The 21,301-nt window shown below is 39.1% G+C and overlaps 1 protein-coding gene across 3 annotated transcripts in view; it reads right to left on the reverse strand.

Annotated features, from left to right (window-relative positions):
• Nucleotides 1-21,301, reverse strand: part of LOC114656611 (centrosome-associated protein CEP250-like) — a 282,216-nt gene that overhangs the window by 196,861 nt on the left and 64,054 nt on the right. For all 3 annotated transcript variants that reach the window (XM_051931364.1, XM_051931363.1, XM_051931365.1), the window contains one exon: nucleotides 4,009-4,144. In XM_051931364.1, the coding sequence (XP_051787324.1) occupies nucleotides 4,009-4,144 (136 nt within the window). The remainder of the gene's footprint in view (nucleotides 1-4,008; nucleotides 4,145-21,301) is intronic.

Raw genomic sequence — 21,301 nt, forward strand, 5'->3', positions numbered from 1 at the left:
AAGATGTCTATCAATTGCTATAAATAGACAGCCATTGGGATGACAGAATTATTCAAGTTTCTGGGCACTGTGCTGTCACAAAACCTTAAGTGGGACAATAACACCACATGCATTATGAATGACTATCAGAGAATGTTCTTTTTGCATCAGCTGAGGAAATTCAATTCCCTCAAGTAATATCGGTCCAATTCTACAAAGCCATCATCAAGTCCATTCCGGCCTCATCTATAACTGTCTGATTTGGTGCTGCCAATATGCAATGCATCATGAAAGATTGTGAAAGGATCATAGGCTGTAACTTACTGCACACTGAAGTCTTATACGAGTCCAGGGAAAGGAAGAGGGCACAAAGATCATTGCTGATCCGACTCACCCAGGACATCACTTGTTTCAAAGACTTTCCTCCAGTAGACATCTTCGTGCAGTGAAAGCTAAAACAACACATCACTTAAACAGATATTCTTACTAATCAGGAATGAGCTTCTACTCAGTATTTATGCATACCTCCACACATTACTGCCTGGATATTGCTATCCTACTATCTCTTTATTTTTTTGCATTGCCCTTGTATGTTGCATCATATTTTATCATTTTATATTTTATCTTCTTATATTTATCTTTTGTATTCTTTGTTGTCTTTAAATGTTGCACAAATAATATGAAGACAAATACCTAGTATGCATTAGTGTACTTGGCCAATAAAGTGAATTCTGATTCTGAGGCTTAGGGAGTAAAAAGGAAAGGAGACAGGACTATTCCTCGTGGTGTTCCAGTGTTGCTTACATCCATATCAGAGGCAAGTCCTTGAGTCTCACAAATTGCAGTCTGCCAGACAGATAGTCTGTTATCCATGACACCATAGGCTCATCAGTGTGTATATCTCTGAGCTTACCAGAACAATGCAGGATTGTTTTCCACAGTAGTGGCACTTTCTGGAGCCTTAGGGACAGACTGAACAAATGTCAGAGGATACCACAAAGTTGGTCAGCACAGGCCATCAGAATTCAAGGACTGACTCCACCTGCTACTGTGGCTTTCCTGTGTGTAGTTAGGGCAAACTTGAAATTTAATGTCAGTAAATGTAAAGTATTACACATAGGAAGTAAAAATGTTAGGTCTGAATACACAATGGGTGGTTGGAAAATCGAGAGTACACCTTATGAGAAGGATTTAGGAGTCATAGTGGACTCTAAGCTATCAACTTCCCAACAGTGTTCAGAAGCCATTAAGAAGACAACCAGACTGTTACGTTATAACATGGTGTGTGGAGTACAAGTCCAAGGAGGTTATGCTCAACCTTAATAATGCTAATAATGTACTGGTGAGGCCTCATTTTGAATACTGTGTGCAATTTTGGTCTCCAGGCTACAAAAAGGACTCTGAAGCACTAGAAAAGGTCCAGAGAAGAGCGACTAAGCTGATCCCAGGGCTACAGGGGTTGAATTATGAGGAAAGATGAAAAGAGCTGAGCCTATACAGTTTAAGCAAAAGAAGATTAAGACGTGACATGATTGAAGTGTTTAAAATTATGAAGGGAATTAGTACAGTGGATCGAGACTGTTATTTTAAAATGAGTTCATTAAGAACACGGGGACATAGTTGGAAATTTGTTAAGGGTAAATTCATCCATTACCCAACCCGCTATATCCTATCTACAGGGTCACGGGGGTCTGCTGGAGCCAATCCCTGCCAAGACAGGGCACAAGGCAGGAAACAAACCCCTGGCAGGGCGCCAGCCCACCGCAGGGCACGCACACACACACCCACACACCAAGCACACACTAGGGACAATCCACCTAACCTGCATGTCTTTGGACTGTGGGAGGAAACCCATGCAGACACGGGGAGAACATGCAAACTCGACGCAGGGAGGACCCAGGAAGCGAACCCGGGTCTCCTAACCGCGAGGCAGCAGAGCCACTGCGCCACCCTATGGGTAAATTTCACACAAATATTAGCAAGTTTTTATTTACAAAACGAACGATAGACATTTGGAATAAGCTACCAAGTAGTGTGGTAGATAGTAAGACTTTAGGGACTTTCAAAACTCGACTTGATGTTTTTTTGGAAGAAATAAGTGGATAGGACTGGCGAGCTTTGTTGGGCTGAATGGCCTGTTCTCATCTAGAGTGTTCTAAAGTTCTAATGTTCAGTTATTGACAGCCTATACTGATGTTCAGAGGTGGACTCATTACTGAACATTCTAGTAGTAGTGGTAGGAGTTGTTGAAGTAGTAGAGATGGTGTGTGGCAAGTGGTCACTGGAAGAAGGCAGCAGTGGGAGGAAAAACCTATTAAAAATTGGTTCAGGGTGTTGGCTTTGTCCCCATCTCCTTCTAGCACCTGAGAATTGGATTGCTCAACTCCAATAATTATGCCCAGACCACTCCAGTCATCTTTTATCATGTTCCAATTAAGTTTGTTCTCTAATTCAGCCCTGTAAGCTTCCTTTCCTTCACTTAGTTTTTTCTTTAGCATCCACTGTGTTTCCTTCAGAGCCTCTTTGTCACTGGATTTGAAATGTTCTCTTTATCTCATTCAGGAGACATTTAAGCTCCTTAGTAATCCACAGCTTGTTATTTGAAAAGCAATACACTGTATTTGAGGGTACCACAGTGTCTACACAGAAATTCATACAGTCTGTAAGGCAGGGACTGAGAACCTCAATATCATTACAATGTGACTGGCACATCATTTCCCAATAAATTATTTGGAAGCAGTCATTGAGAGCCAATTCAAACTTCAGGTTCCACTTCCTTACCAACCCAGTGATAACACTTAATGAGCATTTAGTGATATCTGGGTTATCATGTAGACAAGAATATAGGCAAATCACTCTCTTCCTCCTCCATTTTAAAGCACTTTGGCTGTTTGAATTATGCACACATTACATTGCTGATCCTAGAAATGGCCTGGTCAATGACAATGAACACAAAAATAAAAAAAAATCCTTAAACACATCTCACTGGTGTCCAAAAGACAGCACATTAACCAAAAAATATTTTTAACATGCTGCTATAGTGGAATAAGTTTCAGAGTCAATTTCATTATGCACCAAATAAAATGCAAGCCTACAAAGTGTACATAATATTAGCATACATTGAGCGTCTTAAACGCTGACATTTTACATGAAAGTCCACTGCACTGCCTGTAGTCTTCTATAAAGTGAACAATTTGTGGAGAAACAGTTTGTGTTTTATTACTCAGATACAATACATACACATACACATATATACATAATAACAGTAATAGTAATTATAGTAGTATAGTAATTATATCAAGGTAATATAATAGGTATAATTTGAATGTGACAAATTGATTTGATTCTGATTTGATTTGAGAAGGGCCATGAGTAATTAGCCACAGAATATATTCTTACAAATAACTGGGATGTGTCAGTACCCCATTCATGGTCTTTTCCTGTTTTGTACCTGATGCAGTTGAGATAGGCTTGAGTTCAGGTTCAAGCTACGGGGCTCTGCTACCTGGAAGTTGGAAGTAAGTTTGGAGAACTGATTCATGAATACCATAAATCAAATAAATGATTATGGGGTCGTAGTTATTATGGTTTACTTTGTACCACCACATACCTATGTAGTATTACATGAAAGAAACATATTAATAAATGCCAACCTGAAAAGTATACTAACTTGAAAAAATGGATTACATTTTCCAAACATTTATTCTATATACTTCATTGCAAAAAATGCTCTTAACAAAATATAGTACCATGTAGAGCCAAGCCTGCCTATTTTATGCAATGTTTTTTTACAAACAAAAAATACAAATTTTTGAACTATAATACAATCAACCAAAATTTTAAAATGCTTTAAGTATTTAAGTCTCCTGTAAAAATACTACGATGTTTATTACAAGCCTCTGATACAAGGTTCAACACTGGAGCAAAATTGGTATAGAAAAATAACATTTAATTCTTTTCCGTCTTTTGCAGATGAGAGTAGTATGTTATTAAAATCAATGCTTCAGAGTTCACAGTGAAAAATCTTACCTCTCGCTCCTTTTCCCATTTTTCTTCCTTGCACTTAAACTCATCAAGTTCCCCTCTCCAATCAGTAATCAGTTCTTCCAGCAGAAAGCTTTCACAACTTTCCATAGCAGGGCCTGATTTTGTTGGTGCATTGCATCTACATAAAACAAACAAAATGGAAATAACAAACACATGTAATTCAAACATACAGTAATAACCTCACTGATACATGTCTGAAGAAATGACTATATATAAATATAAATATTTTAAAATGTACACAAACCTGAGCAACTGACATTCATATTTCTATCAGTATCAGCAACGCTTTAAAAAAATGGCAGAAATCTGTCAATGAGTTTTAATAGTGTTCAAAGCAAGTTAATGGCAATAAATATATTACCAGATATTTTTGCACACTTACACCTGGGATTTGACAGTCATTTTTTTCAAAATGACCTATATTCTGCCTTGTTACCTTGTGCTGCTCTGTATTGCAAACTTTATAAAGTATCTTGTGAAGATATTTCCAAGCAAAACAATACTTAAAATATTCATGTATTGACTAATCATATATTATTTAAAAGACACAATAAGTGAAAATATAACTTCCATATCAGTAGAAAGCTGAGAAATCTGACAACGGAATTCAACCAGACAAGTGTCACTGCTGTTAAAGCATGCATCAGCACTACTTTGAGACATGAGTTGGTGGTGTCTTTTCCTCTACACAGAATTATATCTTCAGCCAATAAAGGAGTATTAATAGGAACCCATTCCCTCGCCCATATTCTGCCTCCTGCAACTACCATGGGGTTTATTACACACTGGTTTAATGCTGCCAGCCCAAATATTACATAATAGAAACTTTCACCAAGCTGCTAGTGAAAGTATATTATGCACTTCACACTTCTATTAAAGACAAACTACAGATCCTACTTTAAAATATCTATCCCACTCAATGACCTTAATTTGTAACTTGTCTTTTGCATTCTGGTGGCAGCATGTTATATCCTGCTAGCAGTTTTTTTTTCTTTCCATAGTTAACTATCTTGTTAAACAATTTTAGCTAATAATGTCTGAGCAAGTTTTTTTTATGGTCAATTTGTGGTTCTTCATGGGGCGAGATAACTCATAAACCCTTTCATAATCTTTGCAGAGGATAACATGAAGACGATGATATATTTAACAGATTCGTTGTTGAACTTGCTTTAACTGGCACTGACTTTCAAGACATTTTACAAGTTACTGTGTCATGTTTAATTTTATTTTTTTTTTAGAAATCAGCATATCGCCACACAAGTGATAAACATATCCATATCACAAGCACTGCATCAAACATTGACAACCAATGAAGTAATTCAGACAGACTTTGGTATGTTTGATTGGTTTATTCAAATGTGTACTTGGTATTGCAAGATGGTGTTTCATAAACATAACAACATTATATAATTGCAAATTATATCACCAAAAGGGTCACCATGGTATAATATCCTGATAGAGGAGGGCCTGGGATTACAAATTTGTACTTTCCCTGTGGTTGTTCATGACCTGATTATGTAGGTAAGTCAGAATCTGCACTGCAAATATCTGTAAATAGGAAATCAGCAAAAATGCGTAATGCTGTTTTACTTATTTTACAGAAAAAAGTTTAAAACCTATTAATAAAATGTCTCTGTGAAGCAATATTACTGTCCTTTAAATTAGTGTTTCTCAACCTTTATGGTTTCATAGCTCAGTTTTTCCTTTTTAAGTTTACTGGTGAGACAAATGTTAACATCAGACCAAGACAGGTTTCCCCTGGTGAGTCAGATGTGCATGTAAAAGTGGTGAGGTCAGGGGATCCCTCTTGGTAAAACGATGGCGGATGTTAAAGTTGGGGGTGCAGTATTCCTACCTAGTAAAACAATCACACACATAAAAGCATGGTAGCAGAGTACTGGGAGTACGAATGGTGAAACAATTACACCTGAAAAGCAGGTGAGGGGTCACCCCTTGGTGAAACAAGCATGAATGTAACAGCTTTCCCCCCGATGTCTGTTTATCTATCCGTATGTTTACCCATGACAAGCTCACTGCAAGGCTACCTGTACCACCAGTTATATTCCGTGACATCTGTGAACAAATGCATAGAATAACTGAAAATAGTGACAAAGTATGTACTATAATGTGCCTCAGCGTTAGTGATGCATTCTACATGTTCATAGCTAGTCTGCTTTGTTCCTATTGTACTATAATGTGCCTCAGCGTTAGTGATGCATTCTACATGTTCATAGCTAGTCTGCTTTGTTCCTATGTACAAAATGGAAGTCACTTGATGAAAATTAATTAAAATTCATTTGAAAAGAAGCTTTTGAACATATAGAAAACAGTTAAAGGTTAATATTTTCAACTATGCCATAAAGTTTGTATTCACAATAAGAACTATAAATACACTGAATACATTACCAAGTAGTGTATTAGATAGTAGTACTTAGGGAACCCTTGAAATCATGACTTGATAATACAAGACATTACTAAAATTAGGTTAACGTGGGTTGAAAATGCAAATTTGGCTGAGAGATGTATTCTTATCAAAATTTCTGTTATGTTTTAATTGAATGTAGTGGTTTGAGGGTAGATAGGAACTGAACTGGAGTCCTTGAGCTTCAAGGATCAGCTTTGTAGTCTATAATACACACTACATGATCCATGAATTATTCATGATCCATGAATTATTGTAAGTCTATGTATTTTTAGATTTGCTCAAAAGAAATTATTTACTTTAAAGCAAAATGATCAGGAAAAGAAGGCATTGACTGGAAACAGGCAAATTATTATAGGGGTACAGGCAAATGGCATAACACAGAGTGAGAAAGAAGACAAATCATGCATCTAAACCCATATCAGAAAGCAATAAATTGTGGTCAAAGAAACAAGCAAAAATTCCTAATATTAAATTTTCATTTAAGTGCCTTTCATCTTTCTTCATGTTTTCAAGGGAAGAGAAAAAATAACATAGGGATTCAGTGACAGGAGACCTAAAGATGGCCACTTCTGCCTTAAATAAAGAGAAGTGTGAAACAAATATAAAATCAATGGAGAAAAAATATGATAAATAGAATTACTAAAACAAATTATCTTGTAATTAATGTGTTACTTTTATTTATGTATTCATACACCATTTATGAGATTAATAAGAAGACTCTAGATGTTTTAATGCAACACTATCAGTGATCAAACTAGGGGAGGACATTATAAAACAGATTAATACACATAACATTCACAAACCGATTTAATCTCAGGGTCAGCAAGATGCCAATCAGTCACAGGACTCACTCATGCATACACCCATACACTTACTCTGGAACCAGTTCAGAGATGCCAATTTACCTAACATGCACTTTTTTGAGGACATGAGGGGAAAACCTATGCTGTCACATAAGAGAACATGCAGATTCCATAAGGATGCTGGATCCATGAAGCAGCAGTGCTTGCCATTATTCTTCCGTCCCACAACATTTTCAGACATTTACAAGTAAATTCTTTTTATTAAAGAATAATAACTATTCTCCTTTGAAAGTTACAAACACCACCACCAAAGTATTTATTTCTATAGTACATTTTCATTCAAGATAGGCAGCTCAAAGAGCATTACAAGATACTAGGAGATAAATTTTAATTACAAAGGTTAAGGATGTTATATACCGTGTTAGCCATAATAGATGCTATGTGAAGTCTGGCAAAATTACACCTTTTATTGGCAAATTGAACAGATTAAATATGCAAGCTTTCAAGGCAGCTTAGGACCCAAAGAAAAACCAGCTTTGATTCAGGTGAATACATAGCAGCCATCCTTAATGCTAATTCATACAGTACAGCGTGTACTCCATCACTGTTTTCAGTCCTTTTGTGCTATTGTGTACAAATGTCACCAAATGCAACTAGCATCACCTGTAGCTGCATAAATAAGCTCTTTAACAAGTAAGCAGCTAGACTAATAACTTACCTCTCCACCTTTCTGCTTTTTAAATTGATGAAAATGAAATATGTATATTGTTGCTCACTTCAGTGAAATATTCATGCAACAACAGATTACAACACAAAGAATTTATTCAGCAGTTCTAATTTCTCCAGAAAACAATAAACATGCATGTAATTTTTTCTTTATCACCGTCAGGGATGTGGCGCTTTAGCCCTAAGCACAGAGCATATATGTATGTGTAGGTACCTAAAGCCTGCAAAACAACCACTGCCCATCCCACTTTATATTATCCAACAGCCCAATGAAATGCATGCTCCCTGATTGCCTCCCACTACCAGCACTACACATATGCCATTCATTACAATATATTGCTTTCTTTTAATATGTAAATATCTCCTACCAGGCATGGTTTCCACAACATCTCTAACATTTGCAAAAAAAAGTTCATTTTAGATGTTTTCTGTTTAAATGTTTTTCAAATGCATCTCAAAAATTTTCATCCAGCACAGTATAACTGCTTGCCACCTAAGCAACTAATACAGTATTGGAATTAATTTTGGTAGAAATAATGGTAGAGTATTATCATTATGGCTCATTATTATCATCGTGGCTCTGAGGCTAAGGATTTGTGCTGGTATCCAAAAGGTTGCTGGTTCGAATTCCCATCACTGCCAAACGAGATCCTACTCTGCTGGGCCCTTGAGCAAGACCCTTAACCTGTAATTGCTCCAGGGGCGCTGTACAATGGCTGACCCTGCGCACTGACCCCAAGGGGTATGCGAAAACTAACAAATTCCTAATACAAGAAATTGTATAAGGCGAAATAAAGAACAAAATAAAATTATGTTAATTAAGCATTGCTTTATGTATTACTATAATATCAGGAATAATTATGCCAGTATTTACTAATCAATGAGCACTGCAATTGAAGGTTAATAAGTAAATACTGTACAGGAGCATTTTTCTCATTTATTTTGTATTGAATGACAGACATCTGATGATAGCATTGTTTGACTTGTTCTATAGAAATTTTGTAAATCTCTAGTGCTAATGGTGACTTTACTCAGCTAACCTGATTGCTCTGTTGTTGCTTGGTCTTGGTCATCTTGAATGCTTGCTAAATATGAAATTAACACATTAAGCTCCATAAAAAACAAACTGATCAACAGTGTTGCATTTTAACAAAACGTTTATTTCAAACACCATTTGCTTTAATAAACCTGATGTATTCCAGATTCCATTACCAGCAAACTTATGTTCCATTCCTTTTTACTTGGTAATCCACTAAATAGGACTATACTTATTATTGTGAAATATAAGTGCAGCACCATAAAATCAAACTTCATGAGGCTGGCACTAATTGTCAGTGAAAATATAAAATGTAAATGTATTGCCAACTGTAAGTGCAATGTATTGTATGCATTAGGAATTGGTCTTTCTTAGCATCTTTGTAATTAAACACTGATCCAGGTAATAACTTAAAATTCAATGTCAGGGGAATGACAAGCAAAATTATTGATATATATCCAAACCAAACAGGTTGTCAAAAAATAGTTTAAGTTATAAAATGATTAAAGATAAGGATAAAAATTGAACTCACCAATGATTATTTTTCATTCTAAAATGATTTACTATCGAAACTCCTCAATGTCCAAACAGTTAGCCACTATAAAAATATTAGCCTTGCCAAAATCATTGCTAACAGAAAATTATTCCTTATACAGTGATCCCTCGCTATATCGCGCTTCGCCTTTCGCGGCTTCACTCCATCGCGGATTTTATATGTAAGCATATTTAAATATATATCGCGGATTTTTCGCTGCTTCGCGGGTTTCTGCGGACAATAGGTCTTTTAATTTCTGGTACATGCTTCCTCAGTTGGTTTGCCCAGTTGATTTCATACAAGGGACGCTATTGGCAGATGGCTGAAAAGCTATCCAGCTAACTTTCTCTCTCGCTCTCTCTCTCTCTTGCGCTGACGTAGGGGGGTGTGAGCAGGGGGGCTGTGTGCAGCTGCTTCCTGAAGGACAGGCTGCACGGAGCTTCGCATACTTAAAAGCTCAAAGGGCACGTATTGATTTTTTTTATCTGTCTCTCGCTATCTCTCTCTCTCTCTCTCTCTCTCTCTCTCTTCCTGCTCCTGACAGAGGGGGTGTGAGCTGCCGCCTTCAACAGCTTTGTACCGGCGGTGCTTCGCATACTTAAAAGCCGTATTGATTTTTTTTTTGACTGCTTGCTTTGCACTCCTTTGAAAAGGAAGATATGTTTGCATTCTTTTAATTGTGAGACAGAACTGTCATCTCTGTCTTGTCATGGAGCACAGTTTAAACTTTTGAAAAAGAGACAAATGTTTGTTTGCAGTGTTTGAATAACGTTCCTGTCTCTCTACAACCTCCTGTGTTTCTGCGCAAATCTGTGACCCAAGCATGACAATATAAAAATAACCATATAAACATATGGTTTCTACTTCGCGGATTTTCCTACTTCGCGGGTGGCTCTGGAACGCAACCCCCGCGATGGAGGAGGGATTACTGTACACCTATAGTAAGCACAAAATGTGGAATGGCTATCCAGTAAACTATTACAAACGACCTGAGAGCTGACAATGAAAATTGGAAACGCATATTTTTAATTAAATGGTTCTATTTGTTGCATGTTATAATCCTTTCAATTTTCAAAAGTATCTGTTTCTTTTACTCTCTCAGAAGAAATGTGATTCTGTTTTGGAAAGACTTTGTCATTCACAGATGAATTATAGCTATAAAAAGTAAAAAATAAAAAAAAAACTCTTTTATACTCTCACTGAAAACTTTCATTTTTCTTCTAAACTAAGGAAAGCATACATTACCCAGTAAAGAAAAAAAGAAAAAAAAAGATTTAACGGATGGGAAATTTTGCTTGCCATGCATTAAAACAAAATGTATAAAAAAACAGCTAAAATTTCACAGTGCCACAAAAAGACAATGATATGAAATGCCTCCTTATGTTGAAAAAGTGTGATCTCAACATAGCTGACCTAGGAAGAATTCAGTGTCATGAAGTAGGGAACTATGCAACATTGAAAATTTCAGTCCTGGCATAACAAACCATTTGCCAATAGCCAAAATTTCCTTGACACAGTCATATCCAGGGAAATTAAATTTCCAATTGAGAATGAGAGTTGCACACTTTATTATTTATTTTATAAATAAATTAGAAAAATACAACTTCTCTTTCAAAGACAAAACTGAAAAAAAGGGCTACCGTTACTGCAAATTTACTCCACTTTTACTGCCAGTTCACAAATAAAACTACATCTACATGCTTTGAGACTGCACTGATGTTAGCCGTCAATCAGCTGTTTCTGGGGAAAGTTTTTTAACTCTTTCTTAGCATCTCACAGCACAGCACACTGAGCAACAGTTAAACTCAGTACTGTTCTTCTTCTTCATCTTCTTTTGGCTGCTCGCGTTAGGAGTTGCCACAGTGGATCATCTTCTTCCATATCTTTCTGACCTCTGCATCTTGTTCTGTTACACTCATCACCTGCATGTCCTCTCTCACCACAACCATAAACCTTCGCTTAGGCCTTCCTCTTTTTCTCTTGCCTGGCAGCTCTACCCTTAGCATCCTTCTCCCAATATACTCAGTATCTCTCCTCTGCACATGTCCAAACCAACGCAATCTCGCCTCTCTGACTTTGTCTCCCAACCGTCCAACTTGAGCTGACCCTCTAATGTACTCATTTCTAATCCTGCCCATCCTCGTCACACCCAATGCAAATCTTAACATCTTTAACTCTGCTACCTCCAGCTCTGTCTCCTGCTTTCTGGTAAGAGCTACCGTCTCCAACCCATATAACAAAGCTGGTCTCACTACCGTCCCGTAGACCTTCCCTTTCACTCTTGTCTGTCATAAATCACTCCTGACACTCTTCTCCACCCATTCCACCCTGCCTGCACTCTCTATTTCACTTCTCTTCCACAATCCCCATTACTCTGTACTGTTGATCCCAAGAATTTAAACTCATCCACCTTCGCCAACTCTACTCCTTGCATCCTCACCATTCCAATGACCTCCCTCTCATTTACACACATGTATTCTGTTTTGTTCCTACTGACCTTCATTCCTCTCCTCTTTAGAGCATATCTCCACCTTTCCAGGGTCTCCTCAACTCAGTACTGTTCTACGACTAATTAATTCACTGAAGAAGGGTCCTGTTTTCAATTTGTTTCCTTTTTATGATTTGCGTTGCTTAATCTGTAAGTAACTAAAAATATTTTAACAAAAAAGCTTGCATTTTTAACAAACGACTAGATAACTGACATGGTGGATAATATGACACAAGTAATTTTAAGATTTCATTTCTTTTTTCCATTGACGTTATTCACATTGTTTGTCATTGCACAGCATTGGCCACTGTTGGCTGTTATATCAGAAAATTTTTTCTCTCCATTCTGCATGAAAACATAAAATTAAAATGTTGCTCCTGTCTTGCGTCCAATGGTTGCTGAGATAGGTGCCGTAAGATCCTGCCCTGGAAAAGAGTGTTTTTTGTTGGATTTTCCCCCTTATACTCTTTAACTACGTAGACTTTACCAAAATCCTTTCAATCCCAAACAGTTAATAGTTCTGGGGTCTGGTACTGTATTTTAGCGCTTTATCACCCTTCCCCCTTTATATGTACAACCTCAGGCAATTAGAGTAAAAAAAAAACAGGCAGTACGAGCTACAAATATAATTATGTATTTTAGATAATATGACCACTCTATTAGCAAAGTAAAATGAATGTGTCAAAAACATCATTACATTCTATGTAGCAGTGTGTCTTATATCCACAGGCAGCTCTCAGCTTTTCTTCAGTGTAGCTTGGTCCTTGCACCACATGGCATTTGAATGGAGTATTGAAGCAGACCACATACCGAGATAGGGTTGTCTTCATCATGGAGAAATAGCAAGAACTGGAGGTGGTCTTCTCATCATAGCAAGATGGCAAGAAAGAGAAATGCAGAGTGACCAACTAATACCAATTCCTGCTACAAGTCATGAACCAATAGGGCATTGTGGTACGCAATGGCCTGTAATTCAAGACCAATCATAAAGAGTCATACTTTAGACCAGCGGTTCTCAAACTTGGGTCCGCGGTCCCCTAGGGGAAGCAGTTTTGGTGGGACCGTGAGAAATGATTGCATATTTATACTATTTATTTTTTTATAATTATTAACCTTTACCATCCGAGGGGAAGTAAGTGACTGAGCTCTGTCGTTACCCCCACCACCTAGACCCAACCACTAATCCACTGTTCCGTTATTCGCTGCCACTGCATTGTTTTCCCACCGTTATCACTCGGCACAAACCAGCCCTTTTTATTTTTATCATAATCAAAAATTATCGATTCTTTCATAGAATCAAAGCACTTGCAAACAGTTTTTGTATATTTTAGAAGCAAATAACAGCGCTAAAGGTGGATACAGATAATCAACAAACAACATATTTTACATTTTTTGTGTTTTTAAGTGGTGAAATTGCCCGCTCAATGCAAATGGTTAAGGCAAAGCAGATGCATCCATCCCATTAAAATTTTAACTTAAATTTAATAACTAAGATGTACGTAATATTTTCTGAATAAATAATTGTCAAAAAATGTTTTATTCACAGCAGCCTATGCAGTGCTGCGTAGTGGGTATGTGGCACCCTTGTGCAAAGTATTTGGTGCCCCCAGTTTTCTTGAAATAATATTGATCTTTTAATTTTTAATAAAAGGGTCCGCGAGCCATCAAACAATTTTTAAAGGGACCGCCACGCAAGAAATTCTAAAGAAGTTTGAAACCGCTGCTTTAGACCAAAGGGTCCACAAACTTCCTTTACAGCCCTGCCCTCAGATCTAGGCTTTTATCTTTGGGGGATGGGTTCACGTGTCAAAACTTTTCTTGTCCCCCTTCCAGGCTGTAAGGTGCACTTCACTTCCACCACAAATTTCAAACCCAAGTCAGTATTTAACACTATCTCCTAAAGACCTTTGGGTTGGTTAGGTAACCGTCAAAGCATAGCTGTTCTTATCAGTAAAGTAAAACATGCCTCCTGAAACACTATCTAATACAAACTTAACACTAGAATTACCAGAGCCTACGAAAAAACTCGTAGATCCGTCCAACCTTAAATCGCGTCTTAAATCCGTTTGCACCTCTCCGCCAGAGTCTTTTGTCATCTAAATGTGCTGATAAACACAAGCTACTAGCAGCCAGCTATTCCATCCCCCCACCGACTTAGAACGAACTTCTCCTAGCTCATGCCTTGCCTTGATTTGATTATCTGGGATTGAAGTGGAGTTTTAGAGTGGAAATAATATAGCGTTATTTGGAATACACGCATTTCATGTGTGTTCCGTTTCTATAGTAGTCTGTGCAAACACATTTTTAAAACAGAAACGTTTTTCATATTCTAATAGTAAATGACAAAATGTAGGCATAAACTATATAACGTATGAAGCCTGAAGTCCATATATCAAAGAAACACTTTCACAAAAGGTACAAATAAGAGAACACGTGCGCTTTTATTCAAAAATATAACTGCACAAAAAAAAAAAAGCCGTGTTAGCATGCCACATTGACACTCTTACTACAACCGCCGCGGTGGCGTAATGGTATCAGTTCCTGACTGGGAATCAGAGGGTGGCGAGTTTGATCCCACACGGCTCCACTTCGAGAAGTGAACTACTCTTATTCTTACAATTTTAGAATAACAACATAAATTTGATTTCAGTCTGTAACAGCCGGTGTAACTTATGATACTGGTAAAGGTTAGCTTTTTTTTTTTTTTTTTAATAATTCACTTTTCATTCTCGCAGTCGCATTCAGAATCAATCCATACAACCCCATCTGACACAGCTGTTTTCACATAAATAAAAGTGCACTTTTATTCAAGACTATAACCGAAGAATAAAGAAAGCAAGTTACAGTTGGTGGTTGATACGACAGCTTGCGTGGTGCAATGCTAAGAACTGCTGATTTCCGATCCGTGCTATATAAAATCATCACATTCAAATATTAACAGTTCCCACACACCCAAGGTCCGCCATTCCTCCATTTACGACATGTGTACTTATTGCAGTGTACACACCTCTCTGTGCTATGGTTCCTATTGCAGTGAATGAGCACCTGACACTGTACTTTCTTCCCTGGGGGAAGCTGAGGTCTTAGAACGGAAGTTTGTTGATGCTGTATCATCTTTTCTTTTTCCATCGCCTTTTCCTGTAAGAAGCGACGATGAAGTTCCTCTGCAAGGTGAGCCATGAACACTTTTCTTTTCTACGTGAACCCCGTGTATGCCTTATACAGTATGTGTGCGTTCATCGCTGCTAGGTCAAGGATGTTGTAGAACACAGCAACCGGCCACCTGCGTGTTCCTGTTCGCACTGAATAAGCACGCGCCTTCTGGTCCATGATGTCAACGCCACACTGGGGAAAAAAGAAAGTCAAATATATGTGACATTTTGAAGAAATCATTTTATCACCAGAATACTTCGTCACACTAATATTTTTTTCATTAGCATACCTTCATGTGGTTGTAGTCTGTGACCGTGTTTGTTTTTTTTTTTTTATCTTGCCCAATCTCCACATCATGGTGCATTGTGCTGAGAATGCAGAAAGACTTCTTCTTTTTGGGCACATACACTGTCAGCATGGCACTGGGAGATCTAAACACCAGCGTGGAGAATTGTTCGTGTACTGAACTGACTTTAGCTGTAGGTGGAAGTTCCCGTCGCACTTTATTCATGGTGCCAAGCAGAGTTGTATTGCGGTGCAGCAGTCTATTAGCCAGCGAAATTGACGTGAAGAAGTTGTCTGTTGTTCTCAGCACAATGCACCATGATGTGGAGATTGGGCAAGATAAAAAAAAAAAAACCAAACACGGTCACAGACTACAACCACATGAAGGTATGCTAATGAAAAAAATATTAGTGTGACGAAGTATTCTGGTGATAAAATGATTTCTTCAAAATGTCACATATATTTGTCTTTCTTTTTTCCCCAGCGTGGCGTTGACATCATGGACCAGAAGGCGCGTGCTTATTCAGTGCGAACAGGAACACGCAGGTGGCCGGTTGCTGTGTTCTACAACATCCTTGACCTAGCAGCGATGAACACACACGTACTGTATAAGGCATATAAGGTCCACTGAGAAAAGAAGAGTGTTCATGGCTCACCTTGCGGAGGAACTTCGTCGTCGCTTATTACAGGAAAAGGCGATGGAAAAAGAAAAGATGATACAGCATCAACAAACTTCCGTTCTAAGACCTCAGCTTCCCCCAGGGAAGAAAGTACAGTGTCAGGTGCTCATTCACTGTAATAGGAACCATAGCACAGAGAGGTGTGTACACTGCAACAAGTACACATGTCGTAAATGGAGGAATGGCGGACCTTGGGTGTGTGGGAACTGTTAATATTTGAATGTGATGATTTTATATAGCACGGATCGGAAATCAGCAGTTCTTAGCATTGCACCACGCAAGCTGTCGTATCAACCACCAACTGTAACTTGCTTTCTTTATTCTTCGGTTATAGTCTTGAATAGAAGTGCACTTTTATTTATGTGAAACTGCTGTGTCAGATGGGGTTGTATGGATTGATTCTGAATGCGACTGCGAGAATGAAAAGTGAATTAAAAAAAAAAAAAAAGCTAACCTTTACCAGTATCATAAGTTATACCAGCTGTTACAGACTGAAATCAAATTTATGTTGTTATTCTAAAATTGTAAGAATAAGAGTAGTTCACTTCTCGAAGTGGAGCCGTGCGGGATCGAACTCGCCACCCTCTGATTCCCAGTCAGGAACTGATACCATTACGCCACCACGGCGGTTGTAGTAAGAGTGTCAATGTGGCATTCTAACGCGGCTTTTTTTTTGTGTGCAGTTATATTTTTGAATAAAAGCGCACGTGTTCTCTTATTTGTACCTTTTGTGAAAGTGTTTCTTTGATAAATGGACTTCAGGCTTCATACGTTATATAGTTTATGCCTACATTTTGTCATTTACTATTAGAATATCCATCCATCCATCCATTTTCCAACCCGCTGAATCCGAACACAGGGTCACGGGGGTCTGCTGGAGCCAATCCCAGCCAACACAGGGCACAAGGCAGGAAACAATCCTGGGCAGGGTGCCAACCCACCGCAGACTATTAGAATATCCATCCATCCATTTTCCAACCCGCTGAATCCGAACACAGGGTCACGGGGGTCTGCTGGAGCCAATCCCAGCCAACACAGGGCACAAGGCAGGAAACAATCCTGGGCAGGGTGCCAACCCACCGCAGGACACACACAAACACACCCACACACCAAGCACACACGAAGGCCAATTTAGAAACACCAATCTACCTAACCTGCATGTCTTTGGACTGTGGGAGGAAACCGGAGCGCCCGGAGGAAACCCACGCAGACACGGGGAGAACATGCAAACTCCACGCAGGGAGGACCCGGGAATCGAACCCAGGTCCCCAGATCTCCCAACTGCGAGGCAGCAGCGCTACCCACTGCGCCACCGTGCCGCCCACTATTAGAATATGAAAAACGTTTCTGTTTTAAAAATGTGTTTGCACAGACTACTATAGAAACGGAACACACATGAAATGCGTGTATTCCAAATAACGCTATATTATTTCCACTCTAAAATTCCACTTCAATCCCAGATAATCAAATCAAGGCATGGCATGAGCTAGGAGAAGTTCGTTCTAAGTCGGTGGGGGGATGGAATAGCTGGCTGCTAGTAGCTTGTGTTTATCAGCACATTTAGATGACAAAAGACTCTGGCGGAGAGGTGTAAACGGATTTAAGACGCGATTTAAGGTGGGACAGATCTACGAGTTTTTTCGTAGGCTCTGGTAATTCTAGTGTTAAACCTATTACTATTGTGAATATTTTGGAAAAATATATGTCTAGATCAGTGGATGGAAGATATCGAGGACAACATTTACTTGTATGAGAATGATATTATTTTTATTACAATATTATTATTATCCATCAGATTATTATTATCCTGGTGTTGTTCCTACCTTGCGCCAAGTGATTGCTGGGATAGGCTTCAATTGCCCTATGCCCCTCCCTTAGATAAGCAGGTTAGAAAGATGCATGGATGGATTATTATTGTGACTATTTTTGTGTCTATAGCGGACAAAAACAAATAAATAGTTTCATGGATCAAAGATGTTGAGGGTAGCATCCACCCCTCCATTTTCTGCCACACATCTAGGTTTGGGTCATGGAGGTGGCAGTCTCAGTTAAGATGCCCTGGTGTCCCTTTTCCCTGTCACCTCCTCCATCTTGATGCCAAAGTGTTCCTAGACCAGCTGGGAGATATCATCTCTCCAGTGTGTCCTGGGTCTGTCCGATGGTCTCCTTTCAGTTGAACACCTCCCCAGGGCATCCAGAAGGCATCTTAATCAGATGTCCAGACCACCTCAACTGGCACGTTTCAATGTAGAAGAGCAGCTGCACTACTTTGATATCCTCCCGAATGAGTGCACTCCTATCGCTATCACTAAGACTGAACCTGGATATAATATGAACCTGGATATAATATGAAGGAAGCTCATTTCTGTCATTTGTATCTGCAATTTAGTTATTTTAGAGTCACTACCCTTTTGACCACAGGTGAGGGCAGGAAGGTACATCAACCAGTAATTTAAAACCTTTGCCTTTTAGCTCAGATCTCTCACCTTAGACTTGGAGGTGCTGATCCTCATCCCGGCCCTTCACACTCAGCTGTAGACCACCCCAGTGTGTGTATGAGGTCACAGCCCAATGAAGCCAACAGAACCACATAATCAACTAAAAGCAGAGATGCGATTCTGAGGTCGGTGAATTTGACACCCTCCACTCCTTGTTTACGCCTAGAAATTCTATCCATAAAAATCAGGAACAGAATCGATGACAGAGGACAGACCTGGTAGAGTCCCATAACAACCAAGTCTGACTTACTGCCAGCAATATGAATGAAGCTTTTTGCTCTGGTTGAACAGAGAATGAACAGCTCACAACAGCAGATCCAGTACCCCAAACTTCCAAAGCACCCACCACAGCAATAATAATTAATTATTATCATTACCATTGTAATTGAATGGCAGCACAGTGGCTGATGACTTGCAATGATGGAGAATGGGTTTGCTTCCCGGATGTTTCCAGCATGCATTTTACATGTTCTCCCTAGGTGATCCAGTTTCCTCTCACATTCCATGCACATGCATATTAGGTGGATTGGCATTGCTAAATTGACCCTATAATGTATGCATGTGTATTTGCCATGCAACATACCGGCACCCTGTCTGGAAATTGTTCCTGCTTGCTAGGATAGCTATAGCATGAGCCTGCTTTACATAAGTGGGTTAGAAAGATGGATGGGTGGATGGATGGATGCTGTCACACAAGGCAATCAATGGACTTAAGTAAATGTATTTATATGCCGGACCATGGGTTGGCGAAGCACACTTACATCTTCTCTTCTTACTCTGCAGTCCCTCAGAAGGAAACACTGGCTTCACTTCTGGCTCCAGCCCTGACCTCACTTCCGGCTCCAGCCCTCAAAACACACCCGTTTCTGTCTACCCTCTATAAGATCACCATATTGTTTCATGTTTGCCAGTTTAGTTGTGGACTCAGTCTGATAACATTACTCACTTAGCTTCACCTTTCTCCAAGTATATGGGGTGGATACCCCTTACATTTATCTTGTGGTTTTTTTATTTTTGTGTTTTTTCTTACAAACAATGCCAGTAGTAGTACATACAGAAAGCAACTGTCAAAGGAGGTGTTAGATTGATTGATGACTTTAAGCCCCGCCCCAAATATGAAAATATAAAAAATATGAGAATATAAAAATTTAATTTATGAAAATATGAAAATATAAAAATATAATTTATGTAAATATAAAAATATGAAAATTTATGAAACTATAAAAATATGAACTATACCCCGCCCCTGGGGGTTGGACCACCGTCACAATTGATCATCTCTAAACCACACCTTTTAGGCAGGGTCTTTCATAAACCGGACACCTATCACGCCCCATTAACAATACTCACGCCCCCCGAGGTACGCCTTTATCTCTCTATCCGCCTATAGGGTTAGGGGTGAGGCGTGTCTCTCACCCCCGACTGTGGGAGGAGACGAAAGAGTTCTTGTAGTAGTAGTACATACAGAAAGCAACTGTCAAAGGAGGTGTTAGATTGATTGATGACTTTAAGCCCCGCCCCAAATATGAAAATATAAAAAATATGAGAATATAAAAATTTAATTTATGAAAATATGAAAATATAAAAATATAATTTATGTAAATATAAAAATATGAAAATTTATGAAACTATAAAAATATGAACTATACCCCGCCCCTGGGGGTTGGACCACCGTCATAATTGATCATCTCTAAACCACACCTTTTAGGCAGGGTCTTTCATAAATCGGACACCTATCACGCCCCATTAACAATACTCACGCCCCCCGAGGTACGCCTTTATCTCTCTATCCGCCTATAGGGTTAGGGGTGAGGCGTGTCTCTCACCCCCGACTGTGGGAGGAGACGAAAGAGTTCTTGTATAAAATTCTAGTCATTTAGTAAAAACGCCACGACACACAAAAGCAAGCAGAATGGACGGTCTTGTGAACGCTCCTAAGAAACTGAAAGCAAACAGGGTGTCCAGAAGGACAGAGTTACGGGGACCACGCTTCAGCTCTGCCTGGTACGATTCTAACTGTGCTTTGTGCCGGGTAGAGGTGAAAAGAAATGCTGAGGGACAGCTCACGATTGCTGTTTCCAAGAAGGAGCCTATCCTTCCCGAATATAACGAGGCCAGTCACGAAGAGGAGGAAGATAAAGAAAATGTGATAAAGGAGCGAGTGAGTGAAATTAATTTTTCTATAAAAGACTGGACTTTTTTTAAAGCTCTTATGCCAAATATTGATGAAGCTATTTATCAAGGAAAACTGTCTGACCAGATGAAAAGAATTAAAAGAAAATTGGAGGAGGAGTTTAGCATGCTCGGAGGAGGAGGAAGAAAACTGGGAGGCAACCACCCCCTAAGTGAGCGGGGATAAATACAGAGGTCTTTTCCATAGTCTACATTAACCTAAAACTCTATCGAGATGTCTTCAACTACCTACCCTACCGAAGCTGGTGCCAGCTGGGACGGTCGTCTCCCTGTTCTCTCGGCCTCTGAGGTGGCAGAAGTCCTCGACATTTTGATGCGCTCCGAAGAACCAAGCTCCGGAGGTATGGAACATACGTTCGCCGCTGACTACCTGTTTTGGCCGGCTAATCTTTAGCCAAAACCGCCTACTCTACTCCCGACGAGATGATGATCGACACTAACCTACAGCCCTGC

The sequence above is a fragment of the Erpetoichthys calabaricus genome, chromosome 8 (assembly GCF_900747795.2).
Source record: "Erpetoichthys calabaricus chromosome 8, fErpCal1.3, whole genome shotgun sequence".
In the NCBI taxonomy this organism is placed as follows: Eukaryota; Metazoa; Chordata; class Cladistia; order Polypteriformes; family Polypteridae; genus Erpetoichthys; species Erpetoichthys calabaricus.